This window comes from Elaeis guineensis, chromosome 13 (genome assembly GCF_000442705.2).
Source record: "Elaeis guineensis isolate ETL-2024a chromosome 13, EG11, whole genome shotgun sequence".
In the NCBI taxonomy this organism is placed as follows: Eukaryota; Viridiplantae; Streptophyta; class Magnoliopsida; order Arecales; family Arecaceae; genus Elaeis; species Elaeis guineensis.
Genome location: NC_026005.2, coordinates 46,891,586 through 46,913,620, shown reverse-complemented (window position 1 = coordinate 46,913,620; position 22,035 = coordinate 46,891,586). Strand labels below are relative to the sequence as shown.

The 22,035-nt window shown below is 40.0% G+C and overlaps 1 protein-coding gene across 1 annotated transcript; it reads left to right on the top strand.

Moving 5' to 3' along the window:
* Positions 1-14,700: 14,700 nt before the first annotated feature.
* Positions 14,701-16,943, top strand: LOC105056199 (uncharacterized). Its single transcript, XM_010938312.4, has 2 exons — positions 14,701-16,301; positions 16,381-16,943. The coding sequence occupies exons 1-2, from the start codon at positions 15,003-15,005 to the stop codon at positions 16,453-16,455; spliced, it is 1,374 nt and encodes a 457-aa protein (XP_010936614.1). The 5' UTR covers positions 14,701-15,002; the 3' UTR covers positions 16,456-16,943.
* Positions 16,944-22,035: the final 5,092 nt, after the last annotated feature.

Below are 22,035 nucleotides of genomic sequence, written 5' to 3'. Positions count from 1 at the left end.
TCTCCACGCCCTCTCTCTTATTCAACGCCAATCTCCACTTATTTTGTGCGACAAAAGCCCTCTCCCAGATCTCTCCCACGTTCACAAAAGGTCTCCTCTCTTCTTTCTTACATGGAAGGTGGTTTGGATCAAATCTAAAAGGAATAAGTTTGGATTTCGAATTCTATGAGATAGAGTTTTAGAAATCCAAAACTCTTTCAATTTTGCACGGAATTTATCCAAATTTTTTTTTGAAATTTTCATGAATTTTAGGGTATACATTGTGTACCCTTTTCTGGTGATCCATGCATAAAAATATGAAGGAGGTGCTCAAGAGTTGGGCGTCCCTTAACTTGCCATGTTTGGATAAGCCTTGACTAGGTGTTTGACCTAGACAAAGACTCTATCATATCTCTCTATATAAGATGAGTTTCTTCATAAAATTTTAGGAGAAGTCAGAGATTTGAGAGACCTTTCTACCATCCAAAAATCAGAGAGAAATACCTTTGGGTCATGGAGATATAAAAGATGCAAGTTTGGATGTCTAGAGAGAAAAACGTGAAGAAGAAGAGGGTCTTCTTCTAGGGTTTTTGTTTTCATATCTTTCCTCCCTCCATCTTGAGTTTCCTGAGAGCATCTCAGATCTGAAACTCCTCCTTCTACTTTTCATCTTTGGAAGAGTCCAAATCAAGGAGAAGGAGGCACCTGATCAACCATCAAAGAAGGATCAGCGCAGTACTAGCATACTGTGCTGATTTCCTGAAGCAGGACTTCCGATCGAGATTCGTGGGCTCATGTGGATGACTCCTAGAGGCCGGACGTGTGTGCGGCTTGCAACATCATCCTCAAGCCCAGATCAACAAGGTTAGAATGTCTAACTTGCAAGGTAATAGATCTGATCTATTATTTAATACATACATTAGATGTAGTATAGAAACATGTTGATATGATCAACATGTAGTTCATGCTATATTTATATATTTTAATTTCTGATTTAATGCTATGTAATAATCATGTAATAGGATCTTAGATCTAGGGATTTTTTAATTTTAGAAAATAAATTTTGATTTATTTTAGTCTTCCGCTGTATGATCTTGAAAAAGTTTCAAGATCTAATCTTGAAACCCTAGATAAGGTTCCTACAATTGGTATCAGAGCCTAGGTTCTTTATTACATGATTATTTATACGTGCTTAGATTATTTTTTAGATTAGATCTAATTTATAATCTGATTATTATATCTAAAATTAAAATTTTAGATCAATCACAAACTGCAAGGTTGTCCTGCTGTAAGGTTTACCCCTTATAGTGCAAAGGTTGTCCTAGTTTGTGTAGATCTATCTTTAATCATAAATTTGTTAGATATGATCTAGATTAAATTTATGATTTATTAGATTTAAAAGATATTTAAATCTGAAATAAAATCTCTTTGTTAATAATTTTTGTGCAAAAAAATTATTTAAAGTTAAAATTATTTCAATTACATGAACCTGTTTAGATTAGATCTAAAGTAGTTTCATGTTTATTTCACTTGTATCTTGATTATGAATCAAACATGCAATATGGTTGGTAGAATCATATTGTAAAATTATTTTATAAATATAAAAATTATTTTTTGAAAAGCCGAACCCAACCCTCAGCCCAAAACTTAATTAAGAATTAAGAAGTTGTTTGATTAGGTTCTAGGATTGTAAATTGAAGAACCTAAGACACAAACCATAACACATTGGGTTAATGGGTTAGTGGGAATTAGGTCCATTAATTGGGTTAGACCTATGGTTAGATTAAAGATGGACTTAATTAGAGAATTGACTAAATCTAATCAATTATTGTCTTAGATTAGGTCAAGGATTCTCTAGATCAATTACAATAGTTGTAGTTGGTCAAGTCCATGTCTTTAACGAGAACCAAATGGACTTGATTCTTGGCTAAGCGGTCTAGCACGAACTGTTAGGTTGATCTAATCGAAACTAATTAAACCAGTTGGTGTCTAAGGTAAACCAGACCGGTGGTTTTTAATTGGGAGCCCACTTACCTGACCATTTTTTATGGTGACTAAGGCAAGCTTTGGCAGACCCTCCCACTGATCGAACTTACCTGGCCTCTTGGTGAAATTATGTTTTGATCGGATCACTTGACTATTCGAGCTGACACATGTCAGCTAGGTAAATCAGTGTGACTGATTTAGGTGCTCCTAGACCAGCCCTGGTCTCCCTTAAGCTGACTTGGTGAAGCCAGTGGGAGGATCATGATAAGCTGGTTCATCTGACTTCATCCTCTATATTATTTAAATCCTCTAAAATTATTAGGTCCTTAAAATGATAAAGTTATGGAGATAACTGAATCATAGCCTCCCATTAAGGTGTTTGATAATGAGTCCATTAACTCAATAATCATTGCAGACCCAAAGGCCTGGTGCTTGTTGACTAATAAAATTATCACTCATCATATGATGACTTGAAAGTGTCTCTCTAATGGTGGTTAGGTGAGCCAACCAAAGTTGGGCTTAATCATTCGTTGGTTAGATACACCATGTATGATCATGTTAATGGTTGGACCTAACTGGATCCTTACAGTGGAGGCCAAAGCCTACTGATTAGGTTTCTGGGGCAAAATTAAAATTACTAAAAATTATTTAAAGAAACAATTGGTTATGAACCTACCCCTAGATGTACATGGGTTGGCCAACCAAAGTTGGGCTTGTGTGCAGTCTAAGTGGATTCTAGTACCCGTTAAGGAATTAGGGTAATTCCTCGAGTTGGAGGTAGAGGCTATCAATTCGAATAAAATAATGGGAGAAACCTTTTGATTAAAGTCCAAATCTTTAGGTTTAATAAATCAATTACTAATTAGGTTATGGTTCTCCTTTGTGCAAATATGGCCACTTCCCTATCGCTCCGATCATTGTTGGACAATGATAAGTTGGTGGGACCCAACTTCGATAGCTGGTATCGAAAGTTGAAGATAGTCCTGGAGCATGAACGGATCCTATATGTGATAATGGATCCTGCACCTGAGGAGCCAGCTGTCAATGAACGTGGAACAGTCAGAGACACTTACTAGAAGTGGCTCAGTGATCGGACCACGGTGCGCTGTATCATGCTGGCTGCCATGAGCGACGAGTTCAGTCATAGATTCGAGATGGCTCAGCCAAAGGACATGCTTCAAGTGTTGGAGGATGCCTTTGGCACACCCGATGACGTGGAGAGGCACAAGACTAGTTATGCCATCTTCAATGCCAAAATATGAGATTGTGCCTCTATCACTGATCATGTATTGTATATGATCGAGCTGATGGAACGATTGAGCAAGCTCGACTTTTTCTTGCATGAACAGCTTGGGAAAGATGCAATACTGAACTCGCTGCCCAAGTCTTATCTCCCATTCCTCACTCATTATAGAATGACAAAGCCTGAAGTAAACTACCATGGGTTACTGGGGTTGCTTCAGAACTTTGAGAAAGATCACCAACTCCTCAAGGAGTCGGTGAACTCAGTGGGAGGTTCGTCTTCTGGTTCTCGACCCTTTGAGAAAGGGAAGAAGAACAAGAAGAAGAAAGTGAAGAAGGTGCAAGTTCAGGCTGGGACATCAGTGCAGAGCCAGACCAAAAAAATCAAGCCTGATAAGAGTCTATTCTACTGGCAAGCATCTTAGATTAGATAGTGTGTCAGATATCTACTTATGGCGCTGTAAGCTCGGTCATATAAACAAGAATAGAATAAACAGGTTGACTCAAGAGAAAATCCTCAAAGTCAGTGATTGTGAATCACTTCCAACTTGTGAGTCTTGTCTTCTTGGTAAAATGACCAAGTCACCTTTTACTGAAAAAGGTGAGAGAGCTACTGAGCTCTTGGGCCTAGTACATACTGATGTATGCGGGCCCATGAGCACCAGTGCTAGAGGTGGATATTTCTACTTCATAACTTTCATGGATGACCTATCCCGATATGGATATGTCTATCTGATGAAACATAAATCGGATTCATTTGAAATGTTCAAACGATTCCAAAGTGAAGTAGAAAAATAAACTGGAAAGAGTATTAAAACTCTTCGATCTGATCGAGGAGGAGAATACCTTTCTAGTAAGTTTCTCACATATCTAGGAGAATGAGATTCTCTCCCAATAGAATCCTCCAGGAACACCACAGCATAATGGTGTGTCTGAAAGGAGGAATCAGACTCTGTTAGACATGGTCCGATCCATGATGGATTTTGCTAGCTTGCCGATATCCTTCTGGGGATATGCACTCGAATCGGCCTGTTATCTGTTAAATAGGATTCTAAGTAAGTCTGTAATTAAGACTCCATATGAGATATGGATGGGATGTAAGCCAGCACTTTCACACCTTAGGATCTGGGGGTGTCCGACCTATGTCTAACGATTAGTCACAGACAAACTTGGACCTAGGTCTGACAAATGCTCATTCATAAGGTACCCCAAAGAGACAAAAGGATATTTTTTCTACCATGCTGATGAACAAAAGGTGTTCGTCAGCCTTAAGGCAATCTTTTTAGAAAAGAAGTTCCTTGGTGAAGGAACCGTTGCCTCTAAGGTTGAATTTGATGAAATTCAACAGGTAGAAGGACCGACACCAATAGCTGAACCTGAGTCTGATATGATTAGATCATATTCGGAGCCCAATATATCTGCACCATTAAGGCGATCTGGTAGAGTACCGCATCAACCAGACAGATACTACGATTTTTTGGTCCGGGACGGTGATTCCATCGAACTTGATGAGAATAATGAGGATCCGATCACCTATATGGATACAATGTAGAGACCTGATTCCGAGAAATGGCTTGAAGCCATGAAATTCGAAATGGAGTCCATGAAGGTCAACGATGTATGGACATTGGTTGACCCACCTGAAGGGGTTAAACCCATTGGGTGTAAATGGGTCTTCAAAAGGAAGAGGGGCACAGACGGAAAGGTGGAGACCTATAAAGCCTGTCTGGTCGCCAAGGGGTATCGTCAACGTTATGGTATTGACTATGACGAGATGTTTTTCCGTGTGGCAATGCTCAAATCCATTCGGATAATGCTTGCAATAGCTGCCCATCTAGATTATGAGATCTGGCAGATGGATGTAAAGACAGCTTTCCTGAATGGAGAGCTGACCGAAGAGGTGTATATGATACAACCTGAGGGGTTTACATCCACAGATGAGTCTAAGGTGTGCAAGCTTCAGAGATCCATTTATGGATTGAAGCAAGCTTCTCGGAGTTGGAACATGCGTTTTGATAAGATGATCAAAACGTATGGCTTCATTAAGAATGGAGAAGAGCCCTGCATCTATAAATGGGCAAATGATCCAGTTGTGGTATTTCTTATCTTGTACGTGGATGACATTCTCTTAATCGGGAATGACATCCCCGCACTACAGGGAATAAAAATTTGGTTGTCATCACAGTTCTCCATGAAGGACTTGGGTGAAGCATCCTACATCCTAGGGATGAAGATCTATAGGGATAGATCTAAAAGGATGCTTGGGTTATCCCAGTCCATGTACATAGACACTGTGCTGAAGAGGTTCAGCATGGAGAATTCCAAGAAGGGCTATCTACCGATAGGCCATGGAATTTCTTTCTCTAAGAAGGATTGTCCGACAACTCCTGAAGAGAGAGAGCGTATGAGTAGAGTCCCATATGCTTAAGCCGTGGGATCTATCATGTACGCCATGACATGTACAAGACCAGATGTGGCATACTCACTAGGAGTAGTGAGTAGATACCAATCTGATCCTGGAGAAAACCACTGGAAAGTGGTTAAAGCCATCCTTAAGTATTTGAGAAATACTAAGGACCAATGGTTGGTTTATGGCGAGTCAGATCTGAAACTTGTGGGGTTCACAGACTCCAGCTTCCAATCTGACCATGATGACAGCAGGAGTGTGTCGGGTTATATCTTTACTCTGAATGGTGGAGCCATCTGCTGGAAGAGTTCCAAGCAGCATACTGTGGCAGACTCTGTTTGTGAAGCAGAGTACATCGTAGCATTGGATGCCGTGAAGGAAGCTGTGTGGCTGAGAAAATTCATCAATGAGCTCGGAGTAGCACCCTCCCTCGATGGTCCAGTCCTGCTCTACTGCGACAGCACTGGTGCCATAGCTCAGGTGAAGGAACCCAAAGCACATCAGCGGACGAAGCACATCTTGCGCCGCTTCCACCTGGTCCGGGAGATCATGGATCGAGGTGACGTCGATCTTCAGAAGATCGACGGAAAGGAGAACCTGGCCGACCCCTTCACTAAAGCCCTGGCGAAAAAAGAGTTCGACAACCACAAGTCGAAGATGGGTATTAGATACTATTGCAAGTGGCTTTAGGACAAGTGAGAGTTGTTGGAAAATATATCCCAAAAGCCAATCATCATGCTGTTGACGGTTGAGCAACCAAGTATTGTAATTGATTTGTTAGTAAATAAAATATATTTAGCATTTTTATCATAAGCTTTCATCTTCTAAAGAACTCCGTTGTTATGATGAAGTCCTTAGGACTATTTAGATTCGATAAAGAGAGGATTTATCGATTAGTCCTTAAAACTGTTCACGACCAAATGATAGGCTGTTAATAAGGACAACAGCTTCTATCGAGCATAGGTCGCTGTAGGCCATATGGGTTGGTTGTCCTCTTAACCAAGGAGTGTGGAGACACTGGTATGGCATACATGTGAGATGTAAGGGTACATCATCATTGAACGTGACCAACTCCAGAGTATTCTGCTGTCGAGAATGTCTCTGATGGGATATAGGTATAAGTGTCCCTTAGACCTGAGATCGCCTCAGTGACTTGCAAGCAACTCACTGTGCTTTGGTACTGGACTAACTGAATTTCTAATTCAGGGATGGAAGGCTTCTGCGCACAGTCAAGTACTTGCGAAGTCAGAGTGTGATCGAGATGGGATTGACCACTCCAAGAGTTGGAGAAGAATGAGTCGCTGTATTTCAATTTAGCAAAACCTTGGCTAGGGTAATCCATTAAATGGATTTGATATTTTGAAATACAATGTGGACAATCTGATCAGAGTTGACAGTTAAACTCTGGGGTGTCCTATGATCATTTTGGTCAAGGGAATGAATTATATGAAAACTATATCTGCATGGGTTCTAAGGATGTTGTTCTACACATTCGACCTATCCAGTCGTCGGGTACCATTGCTAGATGGCCACTTCGATTGGTATAAGAATTTGTTCCTATGCTACCGGCTTAGGTTCGGACCTATGAGGTCACACACATTAGAGTTCATGATCCGATCAGATGGTTGATCAACGATTGAGAATCGTTCTAGGATTAAATGATCAATACGATTGACATTTAACCCAGTGCAAGTGTTGCAGGAGGATCTATTAGCAATTCGATTGCTGATTGGCTTAATTTGATTAAGCCAATGGGCTGAGATTAAGTATAATTAAATATGATTTAATTAGATTTGGTTTGGGCTTGATTGGATCAAGTCCAATTGGTTTATTGGATAAGCCAAGTACAAGGAAAAACTAGTCCTAGTTCAACTAGGACTTGGGTCAATCTAATTTCTAATTTGATTAAAAAATTAAATCAGATTTAAATTTAATTTAATCTGATTAAATTAGATTCTTAATTGGGTTAAGATCTATTTTAATTGGGTTGATCTAATTTTGATTTGATTTGGTTTGGAAAACCAAATTAAAATAAGTCATAAGACAGAATCCTAGTAAGACTAGGATTCCACCTTGCACCACATAATCCTTCTCCACGCCCTCTCTCTTATTCAACGCCAATCTTCACTTATTTTGTGCGACAAAAGCCCTCTCCCAGATCTCTCCCACGTTCACAAAAGGTCTCCTCTCTTCTTTCTTACATGGAAGGTGGTTTGGATCAAATCTAAAAGGAATAAGTTTGGATTTCGAATTCTATGAGATAGAGTTTTAGAAATCCAAAACTCTTTCAATTTTGCACGGAATTTATCCAAATTTTTTTTTAAAATTTTCATGAATTTTAGGGTATACATTGTGTACCCTTTTCTGGTGATCCATGCATAAAAATATGAAGGAGGTGCTCAAGAGTTGGGCGTCCCTTAACTTGCCATGTTTGGATAAGCCTTGACTAGGTGTTTGACCTAGACAAGGACTCTATCATATCTCTCTATATAAGATGAGTTTCTTCATAAAATTTTAGGAGAAGTCAGAGATTTGAGAGACCTTTCTACCATCAAAAAATCAGAGAGAAATACCTTTGGGTCAGGGAGATATAAAAGATGCAAGTTTGGATGTCTAGAGAGAAAAACGTGAAGAAGAAGAGGATCTTCTTCTAGGGTTTTTGTTTTCATATCTTTCCTCCCTCCATCTTGAGTTTCCTGAGAGCATCTCAGATCTGAAACTCCTCCTTCTACTTTTCATCTTTGGAAGAGTCCAAATCAAGGAGAAGGAGGCACCTGATCAACCATCAAAGAAGGATCAGCGCAGTACTAGCATACTGTGCTGATTTCCTGAAGCAGGACTTTCGATCGAGATTCGTGGGCTCATGTGGATGACTCCTAGAGGCCGGACGCGTGTGCGGCTTGCAACATCATCCTCAAGCCCAGATCAACAAGGTTAGAATGTCTAACTTGCAAGGTAATAGATCTGATCTATTGTTTAATACATACATTAGATGTAGTATAGAAACATGTTGATATGATCAACATGTAGTTCATGCTATATTTATATATTTTAATTTTTGATTTAATGCTATGTAATAATCATGTAATAGGATCTTAGATCTAGAGATTTTTTGATTTTAGAAAATAAATTTTGATTTATTTTAGTCTTCCGCTGTATGATCTTGAAAAAGTTTCAAGATCTAACCCTGAAACCCTAGATAAGGTTCCTACATCTTCGACGATCAGAAAGGTCTAGCCTCAGACGCTGCCCTCTTCTTGACAAAGTGTTGACAGATGTCGGTGCTCGATACTCTCATCCTTGGCTGCATGGCTGCAATTAGAATAAGAAAGTTAGAACAATTCAGAAACAAACAAAAGAAAAATAAAAATAAAAGTGACCGACTATACTATACCTAAGTTGGTGACCGAACTGAAGCCAGCATTGTAGAGAGCCTATTCGGTCATCAGCTCCCTCTGCAGTGGGACCACCATATCCTTCAATCGATGGAAGTTCTTTTGATCACCGACCTCCACCTGACCGTTATCATTGGGACCGGTCCTTGGATCACCCCAGCATGAAGGAAAGCCCCAAGGAAGCGAGGAAGAAGTAAATAAGAATTGGTTCTTCCATCCATGGATGGACGATGGAAGACTGGTAATAAAATAAAGGCCTTTTCGTGGGTTGAAGAACCACCAATCCTTGGCCTTTGGATGAGATCGGAGAATAAAAAAAGTATAGAAGAGGAAAGGATGAGATTCGATCGGTAGTAACCAACATAATAAAGCAAAGCTAATTATTAGTCGGACCGAATTTGATGCCAGTTGGACAAGATAAAGACCATAGTAATCCAAAATATTCTGGATGAACTTCAGAATCAAAAATTGAAGATCCATCTGAAGATCTTCAATATAAAAGGCCATCTGGCCCGAAGGAAGGGAGTTCACCCGACCATCGACATCAGGTGCAAAGAGTTGATACTGCTCCGAGATGCGATATTGCTCCCAGAGCCGCTCAATGTTCGGTTCAGAAAGTGAAGAAACCTCCACTTTCGGACTCGACGAGGAGTCGTCAGTCGGATTTCCTGACCAACTATCTTGGGAAGAGGATGCTCTGGCCATGGGAGAAGAAGATGAAGAAAAATCAAAAAGGACAACTCAAGAAAGACAAAAAGACTTAACCTGAAACTCAAAGAAGAAGATAAGGAAAGAAGTCTTCGAGCGCTGAGACGATCTTCCGATAGAGTTTCTGTAGCAGAGAAGACAAAATAAAAAGTAAAGGTTGGTCAAAAGCGATCCTATATATATAGGATCCCCCAACGGTCAGGATGAAAGCGATCAAATTGGAGTCTTATCAGATGATGACACGTGGTAACATTTGGACCGACCATTGATCGGACAGTTCGATGCATCTGCTCCTGATCGCACCATATCACCATCATTCACATGAACAGCTCTGATCCAATAATATTCGAACACGTGGTAAAGATCTACTAGTCAGAATCATATCGTCCGACGTCGAATTATCTTCCTGAAATGACGTCCGATACTAACGTCCGATACCGAATTGTCCTATCAATATGATAGTCTAATGATGGTTCTACAGCCATCAAAATGATAAAACAACCAACTCTCATATCGCAAAGAAACTAACAGCCGAATCGGGATTCGATGTGACGCGAGATAACTCCTTTCGTCCAATGTGATAGGTCACGTGATGAAATACACGTCAAGCCATTTTGGACTTGAGAATGGAGGGCAATTGTTGGGGTAAGTCAGCCGACCCTCGACTCTGACTCTACATCAGCCGCATAAGCATACTACTTCAATGTATAGTCGATCAACCGACCGACAATCGACTATTATCGACCAACAACAAACAACTTGATCAACCTCCGATCGAAAACCATCAGCACATCAGAGTTACCAGCCGATGGTCATTCGAATCTCCTACCGACTTACTACTACTGATTGACATATAATCGGCCTATCTGTCTAATACATCCTAATCGTTGTAAACAGTTATCAACTATGTGTCACGATAATTAGTGAGAATTAATGACCCACTAACTCTGCAATAATGGTCCGATAATTTAGTATCATAAAAAGCGAGACCACGTGTTCAACGGTTATATCAAAATTATCTATAAAAAGAGAGTAAGAGAACAGCACCGGCAAAATAATTCTGGACCAAAGCTCTGCTACTCTAAATATTCAAATCTATTGTTCATCAATTCCCTCTCTGACTTAAGCATCGGAGAGTTTCCATCGGATATAAATCCAATCTATGAGGATTTATATTTGCAGGTATTTTTCATCGATGACGGGTGACGAGGGAGTTGATCGTAACAGTTGGATTGTTTAATCCAATTTCAATTGAATGTGTACAATCAAGTTATAAAACTCTAAACTCCCGGTCCTACAAGAGGAGTCGAAATAAGTGTACGCAGGTTACTATCATATTTATTCATTAATACATTCGTCATAAAATAAGAAGGGGCACAATTCCTTGTTTGCCAACGTGGTAACGACAGGCATGCAAAGCCCCCACCAAAAGCCCCATTTCTCATTGTGAGAGAACAAACTCATTTTTTGAGAGTTATGAGGGAACAAACTTAAATCGATATCACTATCATTCATACAGCCATAAACACACTTATCCCATCAATCAGACTCAAACCATCCAAAAGGAGTATCTATGGTCTTTATCATGCACATGCATCGTGAGTTGTATGGCTGCTCCAAGAGCGATAGGTCCTCCAATGAAAAAAGGGTGCTTGGGTTTACCAAGCAAGGATGGCAAGCTATGGAGAGAGAGAGAGAGAGAGAGAGAGAGAGAGAGAGAGAGAGAGAGAGAGAGTAATTAGGAACAAATAATTAAGAAAACTAGAACAGGAATTACAATTTAAGAAAAGAACCAGAGAATATGCTGGTTATTATGTTAGAGAGATTTTGGGGATGAAAAAAATATCTCTATATGCTTCTAAAAGAATCAAAAATTGGAGATTTTCAAATTAAGAAAAGAAAAGAGAGAAGTGACATAAGAAGCAGTAGAAGAAGAAGAGAGAGAAAGAAAATTATAACTCTAACTCTATTATTTATTTTTATTTTTTTTAAAAAAAAATATCTTACTGCCAACAAGCAGTATTTTAATTTTATATATTTTAATTTAACCTTAAACTCTTAAAATTTATTAGAACTGCAACGAAGATATATAACACCAAAAAACGTGGATTTGATGCCATATTTCGAGGATGATATGATGTGTGCTGTAGTTCAGTTTTCTAAATTTTAAATTTTATAAAATATAACAACTTTTGAAGTTCTACAGAGAAAGCTAAATAAGATTGTAAGCCAGGTAGCACAAACTTTTATTTTTCTTTTCTAATTTTTAATTGATAAGATCAACATCACTAGTTGCTCCAATTAGAATTTAGGAAAAAAAAGACAATAAAATGCTGTTCCAATTACCAAGAAGATGATTGGTTTTTAAAAATAAGCAAAAGGCATGCAAGAAAAGAGGTCATTTTTATTTCTACAAGGAAAAAATAATAAGAGAAGGATGGTATGGCCACTTGGGGAGTGATATGGCCCTCCCTAGCCCATCAATCTAACTTCAACCGTACAAAAAAAATAGAAAAATTCTTTGTGCGCCGCCTGTGGTGTAGAAAATCTGACGTGGAGCACACCACCTCGTCTTATTGGACCATATAGCCATCGCTTTCCAATATGTATTTAATATCCACAGTTTTACTTTTTTTATTTAAAATTTTGAATGATGAAAATGCATACTTCTTTATAAAAATTATGACATCTTATGAAAAAAATATGATATTCTGTGTAAAAAGTCATAATTTAAACACAGGATGCCATAATATCAGTATAGGATGTCATAATTTTTTTAGAAGAAAAAAGATATTATAATTCTTGTGAAGGAATATCATCGTTGTTAAGAAGAGATGTCATAATTTTTAAAAAAATATATTTTTATTATTCAAAATTTTAAACAAAAAAATAGAACTGTAGATATTAAATGTGTATTGGAAAGCGATGGCTAGATGGTCTAATAGGATGAAGGATGAAGCAGTGCACTCTATATTAAGTTTTCTGCACCGTGGATGGTACACAAAAAATTTATAAAAAAAAATATCTCTAATCCTTGGCGGTAGTATGGCCCTTGGAGAGTGATATGGCCCTCCAATGTGGAACAGTGCTTGAGGTTACTAGCAGATAGTACGCTGGAAAGAAGGAGAGAGTAATTAGGAAGTAATAATTAAGGAAATATTCGGAAAAGGATTAAGGTATGAACAACTTAAGAAAAGAACTGAGATGGGTTAGAGATTTAGGGTGAGGTGCTGATCTTCTGAAAAAATATAAGTTATGGATTCTCAAACTAAGAAAAGAAAAAAGAGAAGTGCAGTGGCTTCATAAATTTGGAGGAAAAGGAGCACAAATGGCCTAACTTGTTTCAATTTCGTTTTTCTTTTCTAATGGAGAAAATGCATTGTTAGTTTATGTTTGGTTGTAGAATAAGTTAACTCAGACTAAACTTGCTCTTAACCTTCATTACTTTAAAATAAATTATTTGATTGAGATAATTGCATAATTTATTCTAAGTTAAGTAAAAGGGTAGCTTTATGTTTTTCTTCTGGAATACTAAGTTTACTTTTGAAATAAATTGATTAGCTTTTTAATGCTTGCTCTGTTAAAGTGAAATAAAAGGAATGAAGGAGCCTTCATTCCACTAAACTTGTCTTTAAGCAGCAACAAATTAGAAGGTAGTCTCCTTGGGACTATTTTGACAGTCCATCATTTTTTCTAAAATAGATAAATATAGATTGTAATTTTTTTAAGATATATTTTATAAAAAAAATAGCTCTATTTTTAGAAACAAAAATATTTTAATAATTAAAAAAATTATTGAAAAAAATGACTAAATAATATTTCGAAATGATATCAAAGGTTTGCCATTTAACGGTGCAAAATGAATGATGCAAGACATCTAAATGAATTTTTGAGTGATTTTTTTGAATTATTTGACCATTGCTCTCTCACAAAACTCATGTTTTAGATCAGTGATTAAATAAATTTTTATGAAAATCAACTAGATAATTATTTTGATTAAACTTGTTTATTTTAAATTTTTGTAGGATTGTGGTTTGGTAAAATTATTAACAAAATATTCCAGAGCTTATTACTCTTTTCATGCATATATGCATCCCACTTGCTTTTTTTTTTAAAAAAAATTCTTATTAACGTTTAAGCCACTGACGATGACATGATAGATTCCCACCTATCTTCTCTCTGTCTCTCTCTCTCTCTCTCACGCAAGGAGGCATGATTATAAATACAACCACCAGCAGGTACCTACAACATATCATGCAATTAAGTAGGTATATTACCTGAGTCCCATATGACCGAACCTGAATGTCTAGTGATATGAGAAGCCATCCAATCCACTGTATTATTCATCTCTACTTAAATCCTTTGGAGTGGGATGAGAGTCCTCAGCATGGGTCTGCTAATTGGATAACTCATTGACTATTATCCTCAAGTTCCTTTCAAGTATTAAATTGCAGACTGGGATTGTGATTGTATGACCCAAGTCCTCTCATGTTCCTCTCACAATCTCCACTAATTTGGCCACAAGTGGATCCCTAGTTTCGAATGACAAACTTGACTCCACCATTCATATCACTTTTCAAAATATCATCATCAAAATTGATCTCTAAAAAACTAAATGATCCATCGTTCGCATGCTGTGCGAGAGGTCGTGATCCACCGAGTGGCAATGAATATATACATGCATTCTAGAAGACCAGATGATATAGGAAGACACAATCATTCTCTTGATTTCTAAAAGACACCGACGATTCGGTATCTTTAATTAAGAAAAAAAAAATCCTTACCACCGGATCATCAATGACGTGGATTACACGTGCCACCTCATTAGAACATCCGTGGACGACCATCCTTTTTGACGCTGTGTTACCGGAAGCAGGGGATCCCCCAGACCAAGAGCCCCTTATGGCAATCCCAACCGGCCCATTGAACTGACACGCGTTCACCATCAAGCGGCTGCCACCACCTCCCCAAAGATTCCTCCTCGGAACACTCCAAACACTGCAGTGCTCCCCTTTCAAATCCGCACACGAGTGTCAAGACCCTTGCCGTCAACTCGTAACCGGAAACCCCATTCTCGTCAATTCCCTCCACGCCCCCACAATAAAAACCATTTCTTCTATTTGGCGCCGACGCCTCCAACCACCCGTCCTCCCTACCTTATCTCCATTATCGCCCCTTTCTGGAGCTCAGTCTCCATGGATCTCTCTTGGAAATTTCACTTCTTTCTCCTCTAATCTTTCTCCCTTTTCTCGCTCGTCAGAACGGTGTAAGATTCTTGGGGAGTCATGGTCTCGCTGGCGGAATCCCAGATCCCTTCGTCGCAGAGCCCCTGCTCTTCTTCGACTGGGATCCAGAGGTCCCATGGCCGATCGATGAGGACGGTGAGGTGCAATTTATACAAGGATGACCGGAATTGCTCCTTGGATGACGCTCCGGCGGCCGGGAACTCGGCGGCGGTGTCGGAGAATTTGACGGATTCCGTGGTGGATTTCAAGCTCCGGGAGCTCGCGGTGGGGACCGGCTCCTCCGCCTCTGCTTCCAAGTCCGCCTCCACGGAGGACGCTACCGATCTCCTCGATCTTTCTCGGGATTTCTCCGAGTGCTCCAGCTTCAACTCGGATATATCTGGAGAGCTCCAGCGGCTGGCTTCGATCATCCCTAGATCGGAGGCGCCGCAGAGCTCGCCGTCGGATCTGGACGACTTGGAGGTGCTAGGGTTAGGACTCTCCTCGTCGGAGATTGTGGAGAGCGCATCGGCGGTGGAGAGCTTCGAGCCGGCGGTGAGGGCCTGCGTGGAGCGCCTAGAGTCGGTGGCGGTGCCAGTGGAGGCGAAACGTGTGGCGGCTGCGAAGCTAAGGCTCCTGGCGAAGCACCGGTCGGATTTCCGCGCGCTGATCGGGGCCTCGGGGGCGATCCCGGCGCTGATCCCGCTTCTTCGGAGCACGGATCCGGCGACGCAAGAGAACGCGGTGACGGCGCTGCTGAACTTGTCGCTTGAGGAGACGAACAAGGTTCCGATTACGATGGCGGGGGCGATCAAGCCGCTGGTGTACGCCCTCCGGACGGGCACGTCGGTGGCGAAGCAGAACGCGGCGTGCGCGCTGCTAAGCCTGGCGATGGTGGAGGAGAACCGGACGACGATCGGGGCGTGCGGGGCGATCCCGCCGCTGGTGTCGCTGCTGCTCCACGGGTCGAGCAGGGGGAAGAAGGACGCGCTGACGACGCTGTACAAGCTGTGCTCGGCGAGGCAGAACAAGGAGAGGGCGGTGCGGGCGGGGGTGGCGGGGCCGCTGGTGGGGCTGGTGGGCGAGCGCGGCGGGGGGACGGCGGAGAAGGCGATGGTGGTTCTTGGATCGCTGGCCGCGATCCCGGAGGGGCGGGCGGCGGTGGTGGAGGCGGGAGGGATCCCGGCGCTGGTGGAGGCGATCGAGGACGGCCCGGGCCGGGGGAAGGAGTTCGCCGTTCTCGCTCTTCTCCAGCTCTGCGCCGAGAGCGCCCTCAACCGCGCCCTCCTCGTCCGCGAGGGCGCGATCCCGCCGCTCGTCGCCCTCTCCCAGTCCGGCTCCGCCCGGGCCAAGCACAAGGTTGGTACGCCGCTGTTCTTCTCTTCCTTTTCTTGTGGTGGAAGACTCACACCCAAAGTTGTGTTATGTTGTTCCGCAGGCGGAGACGCTTCTGGGGTACCTGCGGGAGCAGCGGCAGGACGGCGGCGCTACGCCGGGTGGGGGAAGGTACTAACCGTAACGGTAACGTTAACGGCAGCGGAAGACCTCCTCTGTTTTAATAAGTGAACCCTTTTTTTTTTTTTTTTTGTTTTGGGGGTGGAGGGGGGGGGGGATGGGGGTGGGGTGGCGCGGGGGGTTCTGTGGCGGGCTGAGAGATGCGGAGGAGTTGGAGGGTAAGATGAGCCTCGGGTGGAGTGGACCGAGGTGTTTGTTTTTTTTTTTTTTTTTCCGCTAAAACGAGGTGTTTGTTAATTGTTAGTAGTTTAGTACCGTGTGTGCTCTATGTAAATAGGGAGGAGTCTCTTTGTGTGAATATTTTGCTTTGTGAGGTTGGAGCTGAGGAAGAGACAGCTGACCTGAAGGTTGATGAGTTTTCTAGGAATGGAGTGGACTTAGTTGTAGGGGGGTTTAATTAAAGATGTTGATGTGTATGGATTGGAAGGGCTTTTCCGAGAGGATTTTGGTCATGAAAAGCTTTGGTTTTGGTTTGGATTTTTGTCATCCAAGTTCTGCTGTTTAGTTATTAAACAAAAAATTTGGAATGGATTCTTCTTCTATAACTCATTTTCCTAAGCTTGGAGTCCGAGTTTCCCATTGGATGGACGAAATTGATTTTAGTTAATTATTACTATCCAACTAGTTCCTGTCCAGCGAGATGCCTAACATTCTTAATTAAGATGTTTAACACTAGTTAGAACATGTTGTTCCGCTTGCGCATGAGGCCGGTTCCGTTGCGCGGATAAGAAATTGATATTTATTCTGGATGGTTGCAATGTTATTATTAAAATAATTGTAATCAGATCTGGGAAACACCGAAAGAGACATCAAAGGATCGTCTGTTTGTCGGGTCCCACATGAAGGCCGCCCCACCGACTAAGAACATAACCTGGGGCATACCCGGTACACCATCATAATAAACTCTTAAGATATATAATATTGAGTTTAAGGGAAAACGGTGCGAAGCAGCCACGCGGGTTACTCATTACCATCAGCGCGGAATATGATGTTTATTGCCAGGCTTTCGCAATGATGGTTCTTCCTCTAATATGCTGGTAGTTGGACCACCAAATCAACAGCTTAACAATATTTTTGTTATTGCTGCCTTTATTTTCTAATTGCAACTAGGGTCTTGATCACACTTTAATAAGGATGGTAGCAGGGGTTGCACACACATGCACTGAAACATCAACCATCAAAAAAGATGCATTTGATTTGTGCTGCTATTGAAATAGATTGAAATGAAAATTAGAATAAAATTTAATTATTCAATGTGAATCTGGATTAAATTTTGAAGATTTGGAGTATTTTTATTTTTCCCATCTTTCTTCGGATGAGAATGAATATAGAATTTTTATTTTCATTTTTCTTTGAAGATTTCATTCTTTTCAACCAAACATGCCGATGATATTTACTTTAATGAGTGTTCGAGAGGAAGGCATGTTTTCTTTTCTGTTTTTGTTTATTAACCAACTGATGGAGGTCTAATCCATTCATGGTAGGCTCCAACAATGTTGACCATAGAGAAGCAAGCGGCTATTCATTGGGCGGCCTTCTTGTGGAGGTGATATCTTCTTACTTGATACCCATAGAGTTCCAGAACTCCTCTATTTCCACCTAGCAACTAGAATGTAGTTTCGAAAATAATAGTAAGAGAACCGACAATCCCCTTCTCCCTCCACCTAGACCAGAGCTCACGTCTTCAAGTAGAGACTCTTTTGTCTAAAGCTTGTAAAACCAGGATACAAAGGACGAGGATACTGAGTAACCTCTATCTAGGTGAAAAAGTTGTTTGGTGATTGTCTGTGCTAAATGTCTAATACTGAATCAGTACCCTATCCTCATAATTTACGACATCAACAGAAACTTATGGCTGCAAAATTTTGTTCAGCAACTTGGGCAGGATGAAGCTGTCATGGTTTCTATAAAATTCTAGTGTTAAATAGATGCACCACATTATAGGGATACCCTACTGCAAACGGTCAGAATTATATTATCAGAACAGACCTATTGAAACCAGCAATCAGGGGACGTAAATAATGAAGTGGATCTAGGGAAACCAGGGAATCAAGTTGCAACCAGGGAATCTAGTTTTAAAATCTAGAAGTACTAGATTTACGGTGATAAGGCCCCAGAGGGACTTGGTGCCAGGCTGTGCCTGTGCCTACAGCTTAGCCGTACCGTAAGTGGTATAATCAGTATGAAAACGGATGGCTAAGTAACTTTCTCAATATGCCGCAAGTGGTATATTGAGAAAGAGAGAAAGCACGTCGGACTAAACTCAAATTTAACCCCATCTAGTTCATCTGAACTCGATGATAGAGCTCTCTTATCGATGATTTAAACTATTAAATATGATTTAATATCTCTAAATTATTTACATACTAAAAATCACATAATTCGAAGGCTTTCAATCTATGCATTAAATAGTTTCAAAATGAACAATCTAAATAACACTGGATCATATATTTTCTTTTTAATCCTTTGATGCATAGACTAGTGACATTCAAATCATATAATTTTCAGTATTTAAGTAATTTGAAAATAGTAAATTATATCCAACAACTCAGGTGATCAATGTGTAACCTTCATTGTCTCATGTCGATTTGATCAGATCTGAGTCAAAATCTATTTGAGTGAACCAAGTCCAATTCTCTCTCTCTCCCCTCTCTCTCCATGGTCTTATCAACTTTCATGGAAGAAATGGTGTCGCATATGGCCACAAACATCAACTTCGTGACTTAGTCATCCCCATCCAAGATACAAGGCTAACTTCAACTCTATTTGGGTCAATAACAACAATTCACATGTCAACTCTCATACGTCTCACAGTTTTAATGATGCGCTAGATCCACTCAAACAAGACTTGGGATAACGCCGGCTCCAGACCACAACAAAAACATGTTGCCTTTTCAAAGCTCTAGCCAGTGTTATGGGGGCAGATGAAAAGTTATTCATGCCAGATGCCACCAAAAGTTTTAGTCTTAGAATTTATATACAAAAGGATGGTTGAACACCGAGCTGGCCCTGTTGGTGCTCATCAAATTATGCAAGGAAAACAAAGAGCCGTGGATGGTAATGGGGCGGCTATAAACCCATTGGCCAGAGTTGGTCAATGGAGGTAAACCAGCGTTATGATACTCAGCAGAGAAGCATGACCGTGTCCTTCTTGCTTTATTATCTCAGTACCCTTTTTTTCAGGTAGGTGGGCCTCGGAAGACCATGTGAAAACCCCATGCGTAAAAAGCTAAAACTAACTGGACCAAACACTCCAACTTTTCTTCACCCAAGAGTACGAAGGGATGATGCTCACATTGCAACATGTGAAGCCAGCCTCAATACTCATTTGCTTTTGGAATTCCCTATTCCTGCTTGCAGCTCCTTCTCTGGAACTACGCATGCTGTGGGACAACGATATCTTTCGTACAGGGAACGCAGGATGGCGTCCGCTTTTCTTGTGCTAACTGTGTCTCCTTTTGCTTGGTTTGGTGTTGATAGCATTGAAGAAAGGCAGGCGAGGTTATGCTCACCCACATGTGGTCCATTTGGAGGATAGCAGAAGATGGAATCCGTGGATGCCGAGGATCCACCACCTAATTTATTTTTGTTGGTAAATCGGATAAAATTAAACCAATCTAAAATAAATAGAATCAGGAGAATCAGAAAATAAAATATTCAAAAATTAAGAAGGAAGATCAACTATGGAATCCTATCATATAGTTTCGGGTATGATTTACCATATATAAGCCGCTTCCCCTATAGATATGTGAAGCCACATAAAAGATCAATGAACATATCACTCACCAGCAATTGTCGGGTAAAGGATGGTGACTGGCCTCCAATGAGATTTTAGTAACACCATGTAACAATATTAGCTACATGGTGTTGTGAAAATGAGACTATGTAACTGGGCTGGGTTGGGCTACCATTGGCAGCCCCCACCCTTTGCCTTTTAGGATTCTATGTCCTTGCTTGCAACTGTAACTACGTTTTCACATAAAAACTATGGGACAATGCTATCTTTCGGATAGGGAAATTGCTGTCGTCTAACTGGCATCCTGGGATTGGGAATCAAATCTCATTCTGTTTCTCTCTCTAGAATAGTAAAAATATGATGTTCAAAGATGGCAATTTAGCCGACTCTCTGGATACCTAACTTGGCCTGAATGGGATAGGTTTTATTTGATTCAATTAGAATCCGGGATGGATATAGATTCTAGAAAAAATATTTGAAGTAGATTTTAATCAGATATAGATAATGGTATGCTCTGTCCTAAACCAAATTCAATATAATCTAAATTTATATATTTTTTTAAGTTATACTTATTTTATAATATTTATATGTATCTGATCAGATCTATCCCTTTTTATCTACCTAACCCGCATCTCTGCTTAATCTAACCCGAGACGGATATGGCATAGGTATGTGTAGAGTTTTTAATTGCAGAAAAGTTATGAATATTAACCGATCCGACCTATTGCCATCCCTAATAGTGATCAATATTATTATCCAAGATGAAAAAAATTTCGATAGGCGCAAAGTTATTTAAGGGTACACTTGATGGCTAACTTCCATCTTTTGGTTGTGCTTTAATCATATATTACAAGGATAATTCAAATTTTGAACAATAGCTTGAAGTCAAAAGAATAAATTTATTCTTAATTTACCAACTTTTCGACCATACAAAGGTGAAAGACGATACTTGGTAAGGGATGACCAAACATTTTAGGTCAACTTCAATATTCAAAAATGTAGAAATGGCTAAAAATTCTAACTATCAAAGACAAAACTAAATAAAAATATCTCCTTAATATAGTTTCTTATATAGGCATCTGAAATTTTTCTTCTATAATTTGTGATTAGCTTAAAACATCTCTCCCTCTGGCCAAATATGTTTGGCACATGGATGTCACAATACCTATGGCATAACAAGTAAAACTAGTTGGGAACTTTTTTTTTTTTTTGGTAACTGTAAAAGGGAAATATAGAACAGATAAATTATAAAAGAGAATACGAGACAAACAACAACACTTTATGCTTCTATCCAATATCCAAAAATCCATCAAATTTATTCTAACCAATATAGCCAATTGAGGATGTAACTTAGAATCTCTGAAAATATCAAGTCACTAATTACAACCCACTAACCAATCAGCCAAAAGTTGGCCTCCTACAAAATATGTTGAGCCCGAAAGAATTGAATAGAGGTCAACGACTATAAATGCTATTTAATAAAAAGATGAAAATTGAATTGTTAAAATTGTCATTGAGCCATCCTATAACTAAGGATGTATAAATGATTTGGTTAAATAAAATTAAAATAAATTTTTAATTATTTTGATGTTTGCTTTAATTTTTTTTTGAAAATTTTGATTTTGATTTAAAACTAAATTAAAATTTTTTAATCAATTCGATCTTCAGTATTTAAGCTGATAACTCCGGTTAACTAAAAATCAAAATTTGAGTTCTCCATAGTTTTCTAATCGGCTTAGCTCACCCTCATGTATTGAGTCCTCCTCAGTCCTTTCCCCTCGTCCGCTGGTATTTAGATCGTCAGATGCCTCCAACCCTCGAACTATGCCACCCCATCTGCCC

What these genes read in the sequence shown, in the direction of transcription:
- LOC105056199 (XM_010938312.4), top strand. Translation starts at nt 15,003, where the DNA reads ATGGTCTCGCTGGCGGAATCCCAGATCCCTTCGTCGCAGAGCCCCTGC. An exon ending in CCGCCCGGGCCAAGCACAAG is followed by an intron (nt 16,302 to 16,380) that starts GTTGGTACGCCG and finishes GTTGTTCCGCAG; the next exon opens with GCGGAGACGCTTCTGGGGTA.